This window comes from Suillus paluster (assembly GCF_016628075.1).
Source record: "Suillus paluster strain FC165 chromosome Unknown EDB91scaffold_4, whole genome shotgun sequence".
Lineage (NCBI taxonomy): Eukaryota > Fungi > Basidiomycota > Agaricomycetes > Boletales > Suillaceae > Suillus > Suillus paluster.
In genome coordinates this window covers 1,317,376-1,333,329 of record NW_024537564.1, presented here as the reverse complement: position 1 = coordinate 1,333,329, position 15,954 = coordinate 1,317,376, and the positions used below count along the sequence as shown (strand labels likewise).

Below are 15,954 nucleotides of genomic sequence, written 5' to 3'. Positions count from 1 at the left end.
TTCTCGGTCTTCCCTAGCGCTCCCTCACTGTATGCTTGTGGAGGCTGGTCCCCAAAACCCTCTTCTCGTCGTTTTCCGAGCTGGCCTCGTCCGTTCTCTTTTCCCAAGTGCTATCATCTATGATGCTGGGCTCCGATGCATCGAGTGTCCTTATGGTACGTGATGCAAGCACACTATCCATCAGCGAATCTTCGGAGCATCCCGACTAGTGAGTCGATTCGTCTCTCCAATGGGTATCAGCTAATTTACGTCTCAGTCGTCAAATCGCGTCTTTTTTTCTAGGCTGGGTCTTTATTTGCAGTCTCCTATGCATCGGGACCTCGCCAGTGATGTGTCACCTGTATCGAAAATGCACCAGGGCCTTTGATCAAGACCTGCAGCTAGAGTCCGCCTTTCGCAATGAACATGGCGCTCTTTGGAAGAATTCTGAGAAGCATCTAGAAACCCTTTTGGGGGGTGATCGAGGTTCCAGCATAAATTCATTGGAAGATGAAAACTCTGTGCTAGTCCTGCTGCTTTCTCTTTGTTTCGCGTTCGCGAGCGTGGCCCACTTTTCATCCTTACTGTCGTTCAATTCCAGCAGTGGATCTTCTGTTTGTGGTGAGTCGCACAAAATCAGGATCGTGGTAGATGCCTCATTTCGTAGCATTTGTCGTTGCCTTAGGAGGATTTTCTGCAGCCTGTGCTCGTCTCATGGGTCTGATCGTCTTAAATCTTGATCTACGAAAATTCGAGCTGTGGCGGTGGGAAATATATCTGGCTTGGTCTTGGTTATTTGTTGGTGGTGGTAAGTGCATCCTTATTCAACAGGTGGGCTTGACTGACACTTATATAAGGTTTTGTGGTTGCAACATATGCCACTAGCGTTGGAACAGTCGCGTACGTGTCGTCACTCCTTCCTCAATGGATATTTTGAAAGAATTACAATTGCAGATATGTACTACAGCTCGGAACGTACTTGTGCTACAGGACAAGGTCAGTGATATTTGGTGCGCACGGCATGACTGTCTAATTTCTCCATGAAGCTACCTTCCCACCGCCTTGACCATGTCCTTGATGCTCGTGACCCTAGAGCTCTACATAATCGGCAGACTGTTGTCCTTTATTGCTCCGCCATTCCTCGAGTTCAAGCACAGGATTGGAGCAATAACGGATACGAGAGTTCTTCGCGCGCTATCGCTTTTGCTCTTCGACCTCTTGACTTTGGTACCCGGAGTCAAGTCGATCGACATCATCGGTGAATTTGTTCCATTCAGTATAGGAGCTCTTATTGTGCTAGGTATGTGTTTCTGAGATGAGTTGGTGTCCGTTGAAATATTGAACAATTCTAGCAACGTTCCATAAACGTCGAAGGAGCCCGATTCTTGGCGAACCAATACCTGTACCCATGAGCCTTGATTGTTCAACAGCTCCCACCATTCGAGTGTCGATGCCTCCCAGACGCACCGCACAAATTCATATCCCTGGCCATCCGTTCGCTGCCTCGACGGACTTCCCAACCACTCAGACCTACCGTACATCTGTTGCGTCGTCAATATCATCTAGTCTTTATAGTTCCAACACTGCTGCTCGTAGTTGCCAGACCGATGTGGTCGAGATTGCCTCGAGATTAAGGTACACCCAATCTCGCCCCCATTTACTCGATCCGGTTGAGACCTTCAGTTCATCGGTTTCAATCTATGGTCATGACGAGGCTGTGGAGGAGTACACCAAGACCCGTTCCGCGCCACCATCTGATGCTGGTCGTATTCTACTTAACCAGAATGAGTACGCACAAGACTTAGAGCGCCATCAAGGTCCACCTAGCCGTGACGGTCTCCCCATCAGGCCACACATCAACATCACTACTTCACAACTGCTGCTGCCCCCTGCGGCGCAGACGTCTCGGCCAATATCTGCCGATTCAGTGGCGTACGGGTCTGATATCATCCAGCCATTCGGCTCCCGTGGCAGGGTGGATGTGACCAAGAGACGGTCTCAGCGCTCCCGTAGCAGCACACTACCGTCTGACCCCAGTTTTCTTGTTGCCTTTGGAGAGCGCGCCATCTTATCTTGTCCACTTCCATCGTAACAGCAGAGGTGCTCCTGTGACTCCCTCCGACGAAAAGTCTTCGTCTTCGGAGCACCGACATGACCAGTGGTTGACGTTTGGGCAGAGCAGTCTATCACCTACCAGGCGAAGTACGTTTGGCAACCAGTCTCTTCTATCATTTCTTCCCCAGCCATCCCCTACAGAACAACTGGCCGCCAGTGTTCCATATTCTTCAAAATTACTCACACAGAGCACCTTCGGAGAGCAGTCTTTCAATGCTCTTAGTCCTGCTGGATCCCGAAGATTTTTTGGTAGACTTCCATCGCTGAAAGTGCAGGAGGAAGCGGCAGAAGATAACAGCCTCATTGATCCTTCCATCCCGGCATTCGTAACGTACCGTCGTGCCCCTCCAGCTGCCAGTGGAATACGCATTCGTGGACCACGTCCCCCTCCGAGGGTATTTTGGCACTCGAACACTACACCAACGAGTTCTTTTGGTGTAACTGAGGTAGGGGCTCAGGCTCTTTTTAGTATCAGTGAAGTTGACCACGACCGTCATTTGCAGGTAGATTAACGGCTCCAACACGCTCAGTTTACATACCACTTTTGACGAGTTTACTTACACTCCTTTCGTGCCATTGGCGGCACGGTAATGCACTTCTTAGTAGCAGCAATTAATATTGTACGTTAGTTGCCTGAAGACCCCTAGTGTGTTGCCGATGATACCAGGAACAGTGCCGCACGTATCTTACACATACAAGCCCAACCACGTCGCGACGTATACTAGGAAAGACATGCATGTATGCATGTAAACGATGAAAGGTGGCGCCCATGTCATGCATGTATGTGGGATTCAGATGCAAGAGGATGCTACTTCTTCAAGTACTGCGCTAAAAACAGTCTCCGGACACTGTCTTTCTCAATCACAAGGTAGGAGTCAGCAGTCGCAACGTCAGTTTGGAACAGATTGATCATAGTCAGTATTTCTTGGTCTTCCAGATCCTCCTTTTGCACCTGAATGATGGCCCTTTGCTTGCGTAGCGGGACTGGATCCACAGAAAACGAAGTGCTCGTTCCTGGAGTGTCTACTGGCTGCCCCAAGACGGGGCCGAGCTTGCGAATTGCCTCACCAAACCGATCAAGAGCATGCAGAAGAGATGCGTTCAGAGATTCAGCTGACGCTGATGGCGCATTTCTTTGCGTGTTTGAGGATTTTGGTGGCTGATACTCATTCCACATGTCGTCATCGTCTGATGAGTCCGATGAAGAGATATTGGAGGGACCAAGGGGAGGTTGCCGCCCGGGGTGAAAGGCGTATCTGCCAAGCGGGACAGTTGGATCATCGGCGACACTGTTTGTTGGGACACTATGAGGCCCAAACTCGATAACATCAAGTGCAGCCGTCATGGAATCCCAGTATTTTTTGTCGTAGCCGGGACCACAGCCGATGACAGTAGGATGGATAATGTCATCGAAAACGTTCTTGCTGCGTGTCTTTGATGATATGGTACCCTTCAGTATTTCATAATGCGGCCAGCCTTTGGTCTTGAATGGCTTGGCTCGGGGAGTATTCTGCGTACATATTAGTGCAGCAGTAGTGAGATGGGTTACAAAATCATACTTCTATAAAACCAGCCCAGATGATCTCAGACTCAGCAATGACACCAGCTCCATTATCAAGGCTGTAAGATAGGCCAGGCACATTCGCTAACTTGTCGATAACATGAAAAGTTTTGCGAATCTGAAGGTCATGACTCTCGATATCAGCACGCGAATTGATGTGGGCTGATATCACCCACCTGCAACCATTTTGACTGGCAGGCATCAGCAGTTTTCGGTGCACCCTGCTTAGCCATCTCGGTGGCGGCATCGACCCAGAATGACTTGTCGAAATCCATGCCTTGTCCACCCTTGGCTTGGTGGATAGCGATGTATTGGATGAACTTTGTTTCATCGTCCAGGACCCAGTCCCTTGTATCTGTAGAATCCTGGCTATGTTCAGCATTCCTTTGACCGCGCTTCATTCTGCTAGTAGTGGTAGTATATGTAGATGGTGTCGAGTAGTAGGGGGTTCGATGACATCGATCGTCACGTGTGGACACAGAGTCAGTACTTGGCTGCGGAGTGACTACACGCCCTTTCTCGCTGACCACGATCAACCATGGCCTCCTCTGAACTCTTGAAACAGATTCAGGCGGGCAGACAACTCAAGAAAGCGCAAACAAGTGACCGCAGTGCGCCTGTGATTGATGCGAAGCCAAGCGGGGGCGGGGGCGGTATCGGGGCTGCTGCTGCTGCACGAGCAGGAGGCGCATCGTCCGCAATCGGTGCTGGCGGTCCCCCTCAATTAGGTGGGTTGTTTGCAGGAGGTATGCCCAAGTTGAAGCCTGCAGGACAAAGCAACTTAGGTATGTAGTTATCGTTTATCATCTGATCTTGTCCTTAACATCGTTCCTCAGCAAAACCTCCAACGCTTGGAAAGCCACCATCAGTGCCTAGGCGAGATGTTTCTTCCTTTGCTGCTAGTGCGCCGCCTCCGCCTGCGAGGGGTCCTCCTCCTAGGCCGTCCGCACCCGCACCCCATTCTGCGGTTCCCGCGCCCCCCGGTCGGCATGCGCCATCACTGCCATCACGCTCTGCTCCTGCTCTGCCTTCACGAGCTGCACCAACTTTGCCTTCAAGAAATACGCCCACCCCTCCCAATGGTGCTCCTCCTCCGCCACGCCGACCGCCTCCCGCAAGAACAGCTTCCCCTGCCCCCCCTGCAGCTCCCCCAACACCCCCTGCCCGCCCGCCACCACCACCTTTCCGAACCGCCTCTCCACCCGCCCGTACTGCCTCTTCGCCTGCACGTCATACTTCTTCGCTTGTTCGTCCTCCATCCCCGCCGGCTCGTCCTGTCTCTCCTCCCAGACCAGCACCATCTACGACATCTCGTTCTGTTCCTCCCCATCCTCCCGCTCGCAACAGTGTTCAGCCTCCAATTCCACCTGCAAGGAAAGTCCCTCCTCCCCCTCCAGCCAGACCCTTGTCGGCGGCTGGATCTCCGTCTCGAGCAGCCCCCCTTCCACCCTCTCGTAAACTTCCTGCAACAGATGGTCTACCTGCTCCTCCAGCTCGTGTCCGAGCTTTATCGGAAGTTGACTCCCCTGCACCGCCTACACCTACATCTCGACCTTCACCCTTCCGTCCAGTGCCGCCCGCATCTGTTCCTCGACTGCATACCGTTTCAACGCCAGCATCTGCTGATCCTGACCCTCCCGCTTTACCTGCTGGACGGCCCAGCATCAACGGCAGTGTGAATGGATCAAGGGCACCTCCAACTCGCAAAAGTAAGTCGCATTTAGGTTCTCATATTTGACATGGCTCATCACCGTACGCCAGTACCTTCGCCCCCTCCAAATGCTGGCGCACATACGTTTCCTGTGACTGACTTCCCTCAGCCACGTCCTTTTGTCGCAGGGGTGAGGCACTATGGTGGCGGTCGAACAGCTGGCAGTAACTTCGACCTGTCCAATTTGTAGTTGAATTGTGTTGCTCGAGTCAATAGGTGTACATAGCTCAATGTCGCTCAAACTATTCACACATAAATCTGGACATTGTTGGTAGATATGTTGCTCCGACTCAATGATTGAACTGGATAGAGTAGCTATGGCCGCGTGTCCATTTATTTCAAACCAAGTGTATTTGGAAGAATAAAGTAGCATAAACGGTAACGAGTCGCGGCTTTACAGCTGTGTATTGCTGGAAGTTGCTGTAATTACGGCAATACCAGACCGGAGTGACACCTGGCGACACGTATACAGTTACTTGGATTATAAAAAAGCCTTGTGGCTTGACTCCATTAGCCAACTTCCTCAAATCCACGTACGCATCGTCCAATGCGTCTCAACTCTTTCGTGTCGGTGGCCTCCGTCATCGCTCTTGCGTCCTTCGCATCTGCTGAGGATGCTGAGGTTCCTTCCGATGTACTTGCCCTTACAAAGGACACCTTCAGTTCGTCTGTTAACCCAGAATCTCTAATTCTTGTCGAGTTCTATGCTCCATGGTAACATCATCATCTTTTCGCATGTCCACTGGCTGAGTTCCATGACAGGTGCGGCCACTGCAAAGCTCTTGCTCCCCATTACGAGGAGGCAGCCACTTCTCTCAAGGAGAAGGAAATCAAGCTCGCTAAAGTCGATTGTGTCGACCAGGCAGACCTCTGCCAGGAGTATGGCGTCCAGGGTTACCCGTAAGTTCATATTAGTGTTGCAACTGTTTTCTTATGTGTGTTGAACTTCCCTTGACAGTTCCCTGAAAGTCTTCCGCAACGGTGAACCCACTGACTACTCTGGTGCCCGAACTGCCGATGGCATCATCAGTTACATGGTCAAGTACGTTTAGTCTTTTTGACTCCCTTGACTACCTGCTAACCTCATTCTAATTAGACAAACCCTTCCTGCCGTTTCTCAGGTCACCGCCTCTAATCTCAACGAATTCCAAAATGCTGATAAGATTGTCGTCCTTGCCTACGTCTCCTCGACCACAGGGGCTCCTGTGCCTGAATTCAGCGCAGCAGCACAGAAGAACCGTGACGAGTATCTCTTTGGCATCACCTCGGACGCTGAGGCCATCTCAGCTGCAGGCGTCACTCCCCCTGCCATCGTTGTCTACCGCAACTTCGATGAGCATGCCTCTGATTACCCGTACCCAGTGTCTGCAGCTACTGTCAGTGAGATTGAGGGCTGGGTTAAGCAGCTGTCTATCCCCATTCTTGGCGAGGTCAATGGAGAGACTTTCTCCATGTACGCTGCCAGCGGAAAGCCCATCGTCTACTTATTCGTGGAGCCTGCAAACGAGAAGAGCGACGAGGTCATCACTGCTTTGAAGCCTGTTGCTGCCAAGTACCGCAGCGAGGTTCACTTCGTTTGGATAGATGCGACCAAGTTTGGCGAGCACGCTAAGGCCTTGAACCTTGCTGAGCCCAAGTGGCCGAGCTTGGTTATTCAGAATCTAGAGACCCAGAGCAAGTACCCCTACGACCAGAACAAGCCCATCGAGGCTGATGCTGTCTCCACTATGGTCGCCGACTACCTCGCCGGGACGCTCGCTCCTAAGCTTAAAAGCCAACCTATCCCTGAGTCTCAAGATGAGAATGTCTTTACGCTCGTCGGTGACCAATTCGACGAGGTCGTGTTTGACGACTCCAAGGATGTGTTTATTGAAATCTACGCTACATGGTACGCTGTTTTGTTGATGGTCTATGGTACATATTATTCAAACCTATCTCTTAGGTGCGGTCACTGCAAGCGCTTGAAACCAATTTGGGACTCCCTCGGTGATCACTTCGCTGGTGTGAAGGACCAGTTGATCATGTACGTTCACTCCTCCACTTTTTGGACAGTAGCTTATTAATTTCTGCAGTGCAAAGTTTGAGGGTTCGGAGAATGATCTCCCGGTTTCAGCGCCATTCCGCGTTAGTTCATTCCCTACCCTAAAGTTCAAACCTGCTGGATCGCGGGAGTTCCTTGAGTACAACGGTGACCGGGAGTTGGAATCTTTTGTTGCGTATGTGGAGGAGCATGCTAAAAACAGCCTGAAGCCTGCAGTCAAAGCTCCGGAAAACGGATCGCAGGCTACATTCGAGGCACCGCGAGATGCTCACGACGAACTGTAATTATTTGTGTAGTAAAGTTGCATCTACTCATGTTATCTCTTGCATTCATGGGGGCTCGTAAGAGCGCAAAGTGGAGCAGACTCGTGATTGCCTTGATGAGAATAATGAAAAGCACAGTTGAAATAAGATATCAAAGTTTGACTTCCTTGAGACCGTGCTTCCAGAACGTGAAGTAGGCTGCCGAGATGCGATAAGCATGGTCACAGATCTGCTTGACAGATAATACGTACGGGTAATCCCATCCTCCTGGAAAAGAAATCAATGAGAACACATCCTCGATTCCTGTAACAGCAACCTACCCGGTAGTTCAACAAGGCCACCATTCCCTCGATGTTCATGCTCTCACCAGTGTACTGAAATTCGATCGTCAGAGTCAACACGTATAAGGGCAAAGCGCAACACACGAATTCGTAGTCTTTGAAATTACCAACTATTTTCTTAGCGAAAACATTTGCTTTGGCCTTGAAGTCGGTAACAGTAGCAAGAGCATTAGGATCTCCACTCTCTGCCAATTTTTCCGCTACTTTCTTCATATAATCCTAAACCCTTGATCAGTTTCGATGTCCGTAGGTATGAATGACAGTAATACCTTGAGGTGGCCTAGATATGCTTTCTTGTCGTAGACGGTAGATTGAAGACGGAATGAATGTGCGATGTTGTTGACGGAAATTGCTCCAGCCTCAAGTGCCTCTTCCTGTTCTTCAGCTGAAGGGTTGGCACCTGCAAAATGGATGAGTTCTGATCTCTCGATCGCACGAGAAAAAATGCCGCGCATACCGATATCGACATCGCCCTCCTTTAGGACGATCATCTGGCAATCGACTTCGTAGGCGATTCCGTCCACCAGTTTCCTGAATGTAATAGTCAGTACGGTTTGAGCGCCAAGGATGATCGAGTGTACATGGGGAATGCATCAGAGAACATCTCATCGCCGGTGATGATGTCTTCGTAAAGAAGCATTGTTAGTAGATAGAATGAAGTCTAGAGAAAAAGAAAGGGGGTTCCGACGAAGGAGATCGAAGTTGAGGTAAGAGAGATCCTGAAGTGGTCTTGATCTTTATGTACATCGATATCACTGGATCTAATCCCGTGGGATATTAAAAATCTTGTCATCCGAATCCCGACACTGTATCTGCTTACCATGGACTATCAGCCGGTAATCGTACAGAGGCATGCTCGTCCGGCTGCAGCCAAGCATAGTCCAGAATCAAGATATTGGCGTCAATTTAAACACCCAGTATTCATCAAAGAATACGCTCCGGTCACCTCCATTCAGTTCTCTCCCTCTAAACCTCATAGGTATGCTGTAACAGCAGCAACTCGTGTCCAGATTTATGCACCCCGAACCCAGAAAGTCACAAAAACAATTTCGCGCTTCAAGGATGTTGCTCGCAGTGGTAATATTCGTCCTGACGGAAAGCTCGTCGTTGCCGGTGACGATACAGGCCTGGTCCAGGTATTCGTGCATATCATATTTTGCTATACATCCCTGATCATCATCTGCTCCCAGGTATTTGACATCAATTCACGTGCCATCCTCCGCACTCTGGATTCGCATAAGCAGCCGGTACATGTCACCAAATTTTCCCCCCTAGCACCCACCCAAGTACTCTCGTGTTCAGACGACACCACCGTAAAATTATGGGATGTTCCATCACAAGCCGAAGTAGTCACGTTCCATGCTCACACCGACTACGTTCGCTCTGGTGAAGTTTCGACGTCTAATCCGCATCTCATTTTCACTGGTTCTTATGATGCGACCATGAGATTATTTGACACACGGACTAGTCAGTGCGAGATGATAATGGGCGGAGATGCTTCGAATGCAGTACCGGTCGAGCAAGTCAAAATGTTCCCATCTGGTACAATGGCCCTCTCAACTGCAGGTCCTATCTTGCGCCTCTGGGACTTGGTCGCTGGTGGCCGTTGTTTACGTGCATTTTCGAATCATCAGAAAACCATTACCTCGCTTGCCTTTGACGGATCCGCAGGTCGTTTGTTAACGGGGAGTTTGGATCACATGGTGAAGGTTTATGATGTCAGCTCGTACAAGGTCGTACATACCATGCGCTACCCCGCACCTGTCCTTTGTCTTGCCATTTCCGTATGTAGAGGTCTACTTTCTTCCACTGTTCCTGTACTGACAGACAGAATTAGCCAGATGAAACTCATATCGCTGCGGGAATGTCTGATGGCACCCTCTCTGTCAGACGGAGACAGCCAAAAGCCTCAGAAGGCGCGGATCAGCCTTTCACTGCTGCTTTGAAATCTGGGGCCTTCGAAACATTCCTAGGAGGCACCCTTCCTACAATTGGTCAAGGACGCACGAAGTCCAAAATAAAGCCAAAGCCAACTGGAGATGTGGACGAGTTGAGAATTGAAAGCAGAAGAGCAAGGCATCTGAGAGAGTACGACAGGCTACTGAAAGGTTTCAAATATTCAGGAGCTTTGGATTCGGTGCTCAGAAAGGTAATGTTCCCTCGTCAAGGTTAGATAATCAGATGACCTAACCACCTCACAGAATGTCCCTCCGACAACAACCTTCTCTCTTATACAAGAACTGATCCATCGTGATGGCCTTCGGAGTGCATTGGCAGGTCGAGATGATGTCCTTTTGGAACCAGTCTTGCATCTTCTCGTGAAGCATGTCGCCGATCCCCGTTTTGGTGAAATGGTGTGCGATGTCTCAAGTCTGGTCATCGGTACGTGATCGATTTTCTTGCACTTTTGCTGACCTGACTTATCTACGCAGAAATGTACACGCCAGTACTTGGACAGTCACCACTCATCGATTCGCTTTTCATGCGACTACGAAAGAAAGTCCTTGCCGAGATTCGGTTCCAAAAAGAACTGGTCAAAACAAAAGGCGCACTCGAAATGATTTTCGCGTCTGCTACACTAACTGCTGCATAACAGGTCGTACGACCGTACTTTACTCATATATCGCTATATATTTTAATGCCATATAGCCTGCTCCGTCTCATTCAGGAAGTCGATCAGATGTTGCAGGATCTCTTTTTGTGACAGTGTTCCACCTTCTGGATCGTGATCAGTAGCTGTACCGTTACTCTGAATGTCAACGTTGAGGTTGTCACGGTATATTTTAAGGGTCGAGGTAATGTCTTTCAGGGACTGGTTCTTGCGCTCTAGCATTTGTGTGACATGCGCGCGAATCTAGAATGTTACTCAACTTAACTATCACGAGTCGTCGAAAGATATTGCTTACTCCATCGTCCTCCATGACTACCCATGCGAGGATATAATCGACTGTCTGCAGCGTGAATAGTCCTCCCTCCAGTCGGCGGAGATAAAACAGATCCTCGTCTTCTGGTTCAATTTCACCGCCTTCAGCAAGGGTGTCCTGTGCATTAAGTGTTCGAACTGAACGTTTGTTAGCAAATATACAGGGCGCGTACCTTTTTCTCTGCCTCAATCTCTGCGTCCACAACTTTCAGGCGATTGTGAGCATTGTCCCGCACCTCGAGTAGTTTGTCAGCTTTCTCATAGTTGTTTTCTACAAACTTGGCGAGTAGACGTATTCGGTCTGGAGATTCCGATGGAACGTTTGAAAATAACGAGGAGATAATGCCAAGGATATGTGAAGTATCTTCAGAAGCTGCTGCAGGTCCATTGGATTTAGATTTCTTTGAACCCTGTGGAGCAGGATTAGTCACTCCAAGCCACGGTGGAAAAAAACACTGCATCTATACCTTGCCCATGAAAGCAGCAAAGAGCGTTTTCAGACCAAGAACCTCGACAAAATTTGCGCAGATGATGGTGCCTGCTGTGCCGGACATCGCGTAGTCGAGAGTTTTGATTGCTCTCGATTTCGATTGCAATTTCTCCCTGCCAACAGCACAAGTTAGCGTTTGTCAACAGCTTAGGCATGCACTTACTTCATCATAAGAAGCATGAGGTCAACACCTTCGCTCGCGAGGAACAAAGACTTGGCTTCAGGCTCGGCTAACGCAGAACAAAGAGCGTCGAACAAGTTCTCCATAAATTCAGTCTCGTCGGCATCAACTGGGTCACGCCTCCGGAATTGCTATCTCATAGGCTTCAATCTCAAAGCTTACGATGGTGAACTGCAACTCACAGAAAGAACGTTAAGAGCGACCTCGACGCCATCTTTCTTGCCAAAATCTTGACGATTCGCTGTATTATTCTGTAAAAGAATGGAAAGCAATTCTGCGGAATAGCCACGGTTTTCGTTGTGGGTCTTGGACTGGACACGATCGAGTAACCAATTCATCATCTTGGTTTTCGAAACCAGTATAAGGGAAAGATCAGGGTTGAAGCCGAGCATGTTTTCGAATATACCTGAATGGTATGTCAGTAATAAATGGCGAGAGATTCAAGGCACAGATACCGAGAATATGGAAGACACCTTGTCTGTCTGATTCTTCCGTTTCGTTTAAACGCGAGAGGTTGTCAACAAGTAACTCCAAGATTGAATTCTCTAACTGAATGAAGCGGCAAAGATTTAGAACAGAACCATGCCAAAATATTGGGACAAACCAAAGCTTCAATGAGGGTCTTCAGCGCCGCCTGCGCTTCCTCTTGCTCCTCCTCATCTTCTAACTCATTCCCGACATCTTCGTCAGTAAGTTCATGGATCACATCGACAACATCAATGACGATGTCGGCGTTCTCATGACTTAGGAGCCCAATGAGTAAACTCACAGTACCCGAACGTACAAGTTCCGGGTAGGCCAGCACTGGTGACTGTGCTAAAGACAAAAGAGATTTAAGCGCACTATCGAGGTCTGCTTCAGAGTCGATGAACCTGCAACGGCATGTAATCAGTCCTAGGACCATAAAATATTCAATGTTAATTACTTTGACGGGTCATCCGGGTACTTCGAGCGTTGGTCTTGATTTTTGTTGACAGTTCGCTCAAACTTCAGTAGAGTTCTTCTTATGCTTGTGATTGATATTCCTTCTGGCTTCACTTTGTGTCAATACGCGCTTTGTGGGGCCGTTGTATGCACTCACGTCTTCCGTTGTGCCCTCTCCTTCAGCACTCTCGAAAATACTCAATATTTGCTTTTGTTCCGAGGTCAATCCTCCTCCGTAGAATCGTCCTTCTTCGTCTTCCTCGGCAAAGTAATCCGCGTCACCCCCTGGAGCAAACGAGGTGTCAACCCCTTCGTCGTCCCCATCTTCTACAGTTGCGCGTCGCGACTGTCGGCGAGCAGCTGAGCTGCTTTCGGGCATGTCAACGACCATGGCTGAATCCTCTGAATCAGCGCCCGAGGGAGTGTCGAGACGCATCTTCTTCAGCATCTCCGGTGTAGGATTGTCTGGCATCTTCCGCTTCGAGCCTGCGGGCAGCTTGGGCACCTGGAACGCGTCACGACATCACAACCAGCATGCGACAGTTATGCAAGACAACTCCCTACTTTGAAAAGCTTGTCGATGTCCATGATTCAGTATGTGGCTGGAGCATAAAGACACGGTCTAAGCATACTACGGTACATAAAGGCACGTGATCTAGTGTCGCACAACTATCGCACATATGAAGTGATGCTCTGCAAAAGCTTCAAAGCAATGTCTAGTACTTAATCTACGTATGCGAACAACATGCGACTGGCAAAACTTCTACAGCGATGGCCAATCGGCTTATCATTACCTTTGCTTACAATGTCGTACTGTTGGATGACTGTCGGGAACGTAGCGTTCCCATTCCATCAGTGACTAGTGACTATCAACATGGGCCGCACAGCAATGAGAGCACACTGCATCGAAATTGCTCGCTTTTGAAGAAGCGCGCATAGTAGGCCTGACTGTGAAATGCAACAAACGAAGTGGAAGTGTGGGGGATTAAGGAACAGTACCCACTATGATCTTCTGCCTTTTAGTATGCATCGTGTCCATCATCATAATTTCATAGTTGAAATACATAACACGGTGAGCTGCGCTCCAGTATCAAGAAATAAAACATACTGGCAATGTCTTCACAGACTAGCCACACGTCGACCAAATGCACAACGGCGCGAACGGCGGTCGATTAGTAAGGCTTGCGCCTATTCTTCTTCAAGTCTTTCTCGAGCTGTCTAGCCTTTCGGTGGCCTATCTCTACAGGTCGGATAGCAGTATCATCCGCCTTTTTGAGCTTGACTGGACGGTTACCTACATATTTACCTGGGATGTGTTTGTCAGCGAGAATGCGGTGAATTGAACAAGACATCTCACCATCCATCTCTTTCCAAGCTTTGAGGAAATCTTCTGGATCTGAAAAGGCAACAAAACCATACTTCGCCTAATGATGACACATCAAGAAAGTCCTAGAGAAGGCGGAAGTTCCACACCTTCTGGCTCAATCTGTCGCGTATGACGCGGGCCTTCTGAAAAGAGGTGTATTGATTGAAAGCGTTCGCAAGGACATCATCTGAGACATCGTTACTGAGATCTCCAACGAACAGACGGAACCAAGCTACGATCAATAATGTCAATTGATGACATCCGTGCCAAGTGGTACACTTACATGGATTCCACTCGAGGAGAGTCTGATCTTCCCAGACCTTTCCACCACCCTTACGCAGCACGGTAGTGCGCTTTCCACCCTTTGCAAGTTTCCCACCAGCGCCTCCACGCTTATCGATCATAGCCCCGGGAACATAGACACTCTGTTGCGCAAGTATGCCGACATCATACTCGTACGCATTCGCTGGAACAGGTGCGCTGTGGGTCGACGAAGATCCGGGCAGAGGATACATGGGACCTTGGTAAGGCTGGTGGTAAGGATTAACATCATAAGCCGACTGCTGTTGACTGAATTGTGAATACTGCGAGTCCATGATGGTGGTACAATGAGAAGTCTGGGTTATGGGTAATCTTACTTACCAAGTGGATAACTGATGGAAAATAATTAAATAAAGCAAATCAACAAAGGTAAACAACCCTTCTCAGAAACTTTGATTGAAGGAGTGTACTCGCTGTCCCCGCCGTCCTCAAGATCCCTCAAGGTGCGTCTTTATGCCAGTTCACCATCCAGAGCACCGTTCAGTCCTGGAGGATTGTTCCCAATCACCAATTTGTCCGAAAAAGACCAGTTCCCGATGGATGGACGATAGCTGCCCAGGATGCATATGTGCGGTCAACTGATAGTTCCTCCTAGATGCCGTTCGTCAAAAAGGTCAAATCCGATGCCTACTTCTCCCGCTTCCAAGTGAAGTACCGCCGTAGAAGAGAGGGAAAGACCGACTGTGAGCAACCCTGTCTATTTCTCCATCGCATGTGCTAAGGTCTACCTAGACTATGCCCGCAAACGCCTCGTTACCCAGGCCAAAAACAAGTAGTGAGTTGTCGCAGTGTGAAGCACACCGACTGTTTCTAACAGCTCGGAAGCAACGCGCCCAAATACCGTCTAGTAGTGCGCTTCACGAACAGGGATATTATCGTCCAGATCGTGTATGCACGTCTGCAGGGGGACTTCGTCTTGACCGCTGCACGGTCACAAGAGCTGCCAAAATACGGAATTAACCACGGTCTCACTAACTGGACTGCTGGTGCGATTCTTTCCTTTAATTCACCACATGATGTCTGACGGATGTTGTAGCATACGCAACTGGTCTTCTGTGCGCTCGCCGTGCATTGACCAAGCTGGGTCTTGCCGACAAATATGAGGGTGTCGCGGAGCCCGATGGTGCCCTAACATTGACTGAGGCATTGGATGATGAAGATGCTCCACGACCCTTCAAGTGCTACCTTGATGTTGGTCTCAAGCGCACTTCTACTGGCCACCGTGTTTTCGGCGCAATGAAGGGTGCAAGTGACGGTGGTATATTCATCCCCCACTCTGAGAAGCGTTTCCCTGGGTACGACCCAGAGAGCAAGCAGCTCGATAGCGAAGTGCTCAAGAAGTACATCTTTGGTGGCCACGTCGCTGAGTACATGGAGTCGCTCGAGGAGGAAGATGACGAGCGGTAAGCCATTCCATATGAACATGAAGTGTGATATTTACGGTTTTCATTCAGCTTCAAGAAGCAATTCTCCTCATATCTTGCAGATGATATTGGTTCAGAAGATATCGAAGAGATCTACACCAATGCATATGCTGCCATCCGCGAGGACCCCACCTTCAAGCCTACGGAGAAGACCAAGGACTGGAAGGCAGAGGCCCTCAAATATAAGACGTCCAAACTCACGCTGGAGGAGCGCAGAGCTCGTATCCAGGCGAAGATCGAGGCCTTCAAGGCTTCAGGAGGCGAGGCTGCTGCTGCCGAAGACGACGACGACGAGTAAAAAAAATTAGTCTTCT

General features: G+C 49.4%; 8 protein-coding genes across 8 annotated transcripts; 5 read left to right on the top strand and 3 right to left on the bottom strand.

Annotated features, from left to right (window-relative positions):
• Nucleotides 1–185: 185 nt before the first annotated feature.
• Nucleotides 186–2,685, top strand: EDB91DRAFT_1293996 (uncharacterized protein; the record flags this gene model as incomplete). Its single annotated transcript, XM_041324887.1, has 9 exons — nt 186–208; nt 257–600; nt 647–787; nt 837–879; nt 934–975; nt 1,026–1,279; nt 1,332–2,004; nt 2,078–2,540; nt 2,602–2,685. Coding segments are annotated over 9 exons (2,067 nt in total), but the record flags the coding sequence as incomplete, so codon positions are not given.
• A 1,508-nt stretch (nt 2,686–4,193) lies between these two features.
• Nucleotides 4,194–5,556, top strand: EDB91DRAFT_1234716 (uncharacterized protein; the record flags this gene model as incomplete). Its single annotated transcript, XM_041321236.1, has 5 exons — nt 4,194–4,444; nt 4,595–4,926; nt 4,951–4,973; nt 5,010–5,364; nt 5,417–5,556. 5 exons carry the CDS (start codon nt 4,194–4,196, stop codon nt 5,554–5,556), a joined length of 1,101 nt encoding a protein of 366 aa, XP_041182831.1.
• Nucleotides 5,557–5,913: 357 nt separating this feature from the next.
• EDB91DRAFT_1293980 (thioredoxin-like protein) lies at nt 5,914–7,947 on the top strand (the record flags this gene model as incomplete). Its single annotated transcript, XM_041324886.1, has 6 exons — nt 5,914–6,080; nt 6,129–6,266; nt 6,325–6,408; nt 6,463–7,254; nt 7,309–7,389; nt 7,439–7,947. 6 exons carry the CDS (start codon nt 5,914–5,916, stop codon nt 7,689–7,691), a joined length of 1,515 nt encoding a protein of 504 aa, XP_041182830.1. The 3' UTR covers nt 7,692–7,947.
• On the bottom strand, nt 7,367–8,732 carry EDB91DRAFT_1104146 (translationally-controlled tumor protein). The gene is made up of 7 exons (XM_041317379.1): nt 8,593–8,732; nt 8,469–8,542; nt 8,281–8,411; nt 8,096–8,230; nt 7,991–8,044; nt 7,922–7,937; nt 7,367–7,868 (listed from the first exon to the last, which is right to left on the bottom strand). Exons 1-7 carry the CDS (start codon nt 8,649–8,651, stop codon nt 7,822–7,824), a joined length of 516 nt encoding a protein of 171 aa, XP_041182829.1. The 5' UTR covers nt 8,652–8,732; the 3' UTR covers nt 7,367–7,821.
• Nucleotides 8,733–8,832: 100 nt separating this feature from the next.
• Nucleotides 8,833–10,604, top strand: EDB91DRAFT_1045136 (WD40 repeat-like protein; the record flags this gene model as incomplete). The annotated part of the gene is made up of 5 exons (XM_041313167.1): nt 8,833–9,147; nt 9,202–9,795; nt 9,849–10,160; nt 10,213–10,393; nt 10,444–10,604. 5 exons carry the CDS (start codon nt 8,833–8,835, stop codon nt 10,602–10,604), a joined length of 1,563 nt encoding a protein of 520 aa, XP_041182828.1.
• EDB91DRAFT_1293970 (Catenin-beta-like protein) lies at nt 10,213–13,402 on the bottom strand. Its single transcript, XM_041324885.1, has 11 exons — nt 13,094–13,402; nt 12,687–13,034; nt 12,531–12,637; nt 12,210–12,477; nt 12,061–12,154; nt 11,788–12,011; nt 11,588–11,736; nt 11,402–11,537; nt 11,108–11,344; nt 10,918–11,052; nt 10,213–10,865 (listed from the first exon to the last, which is right to left on the bottom strand). The coding sequence occupies exons 1-11, from the start codon at nt 13,115–13,117 to the stop codon at nt 10,647–10,649; spliced, it is 1,941 nt and encodes a 646-aa protein (XP_041182827.1). The 5' UTR covers nt 13,118–13,402; the 3' UTR covers nt 10,213–10,646.
• On the bottom strand, nt 13,352–14,590 carry EDB91DRAFT_533234 (uncharacterized protein). Its single transcript, XM_041327622.1, has 5 exons — nt 14,416–14,590; nt 14,179–14,361; nt 14,003–14,127; nt 13,887–13,953; nt 13,352–13,835 (listed from the first exon to the last, which is right to left on the bottom strand). Exons 1-5 carry the CDS (start codon nt 14,489–14,491, stop codon nt 13,702–13,704), a joined length of 585 nt encoding a protein of 194 aa, XP_041182826.1. The 5' UTR covers nt 14,492–14,590; the 3' UTR covers nt 13,352–13,701.
• A 221-nt stretch (nt 14,591–14,811) lies between these two features.
• EDB91DRAFT_1234710 (60S ribosomal protein L5) lies at nt 14,812–15,938 on the top strand (the record flags this gene model as incomplete). The annotated part of the gene is made up of 5 exons (XM_041321235.1): nt 14,812–14,899; nt 14,949–14,991; nt 15,042–15,202; nt 15,253–15,619; nt 15,671–15,938. The coding sequence occupies 5 exons, from the start codon at nt 14,812–14,814 to the stop codon at nt 15,936–15,938; spliced, it is 927 nt and encodes a 308-aa protein (XP_041182825.1).
• Between the last annotated feature and the right edge of the window lie 16 nt (nt 15,939–15,954).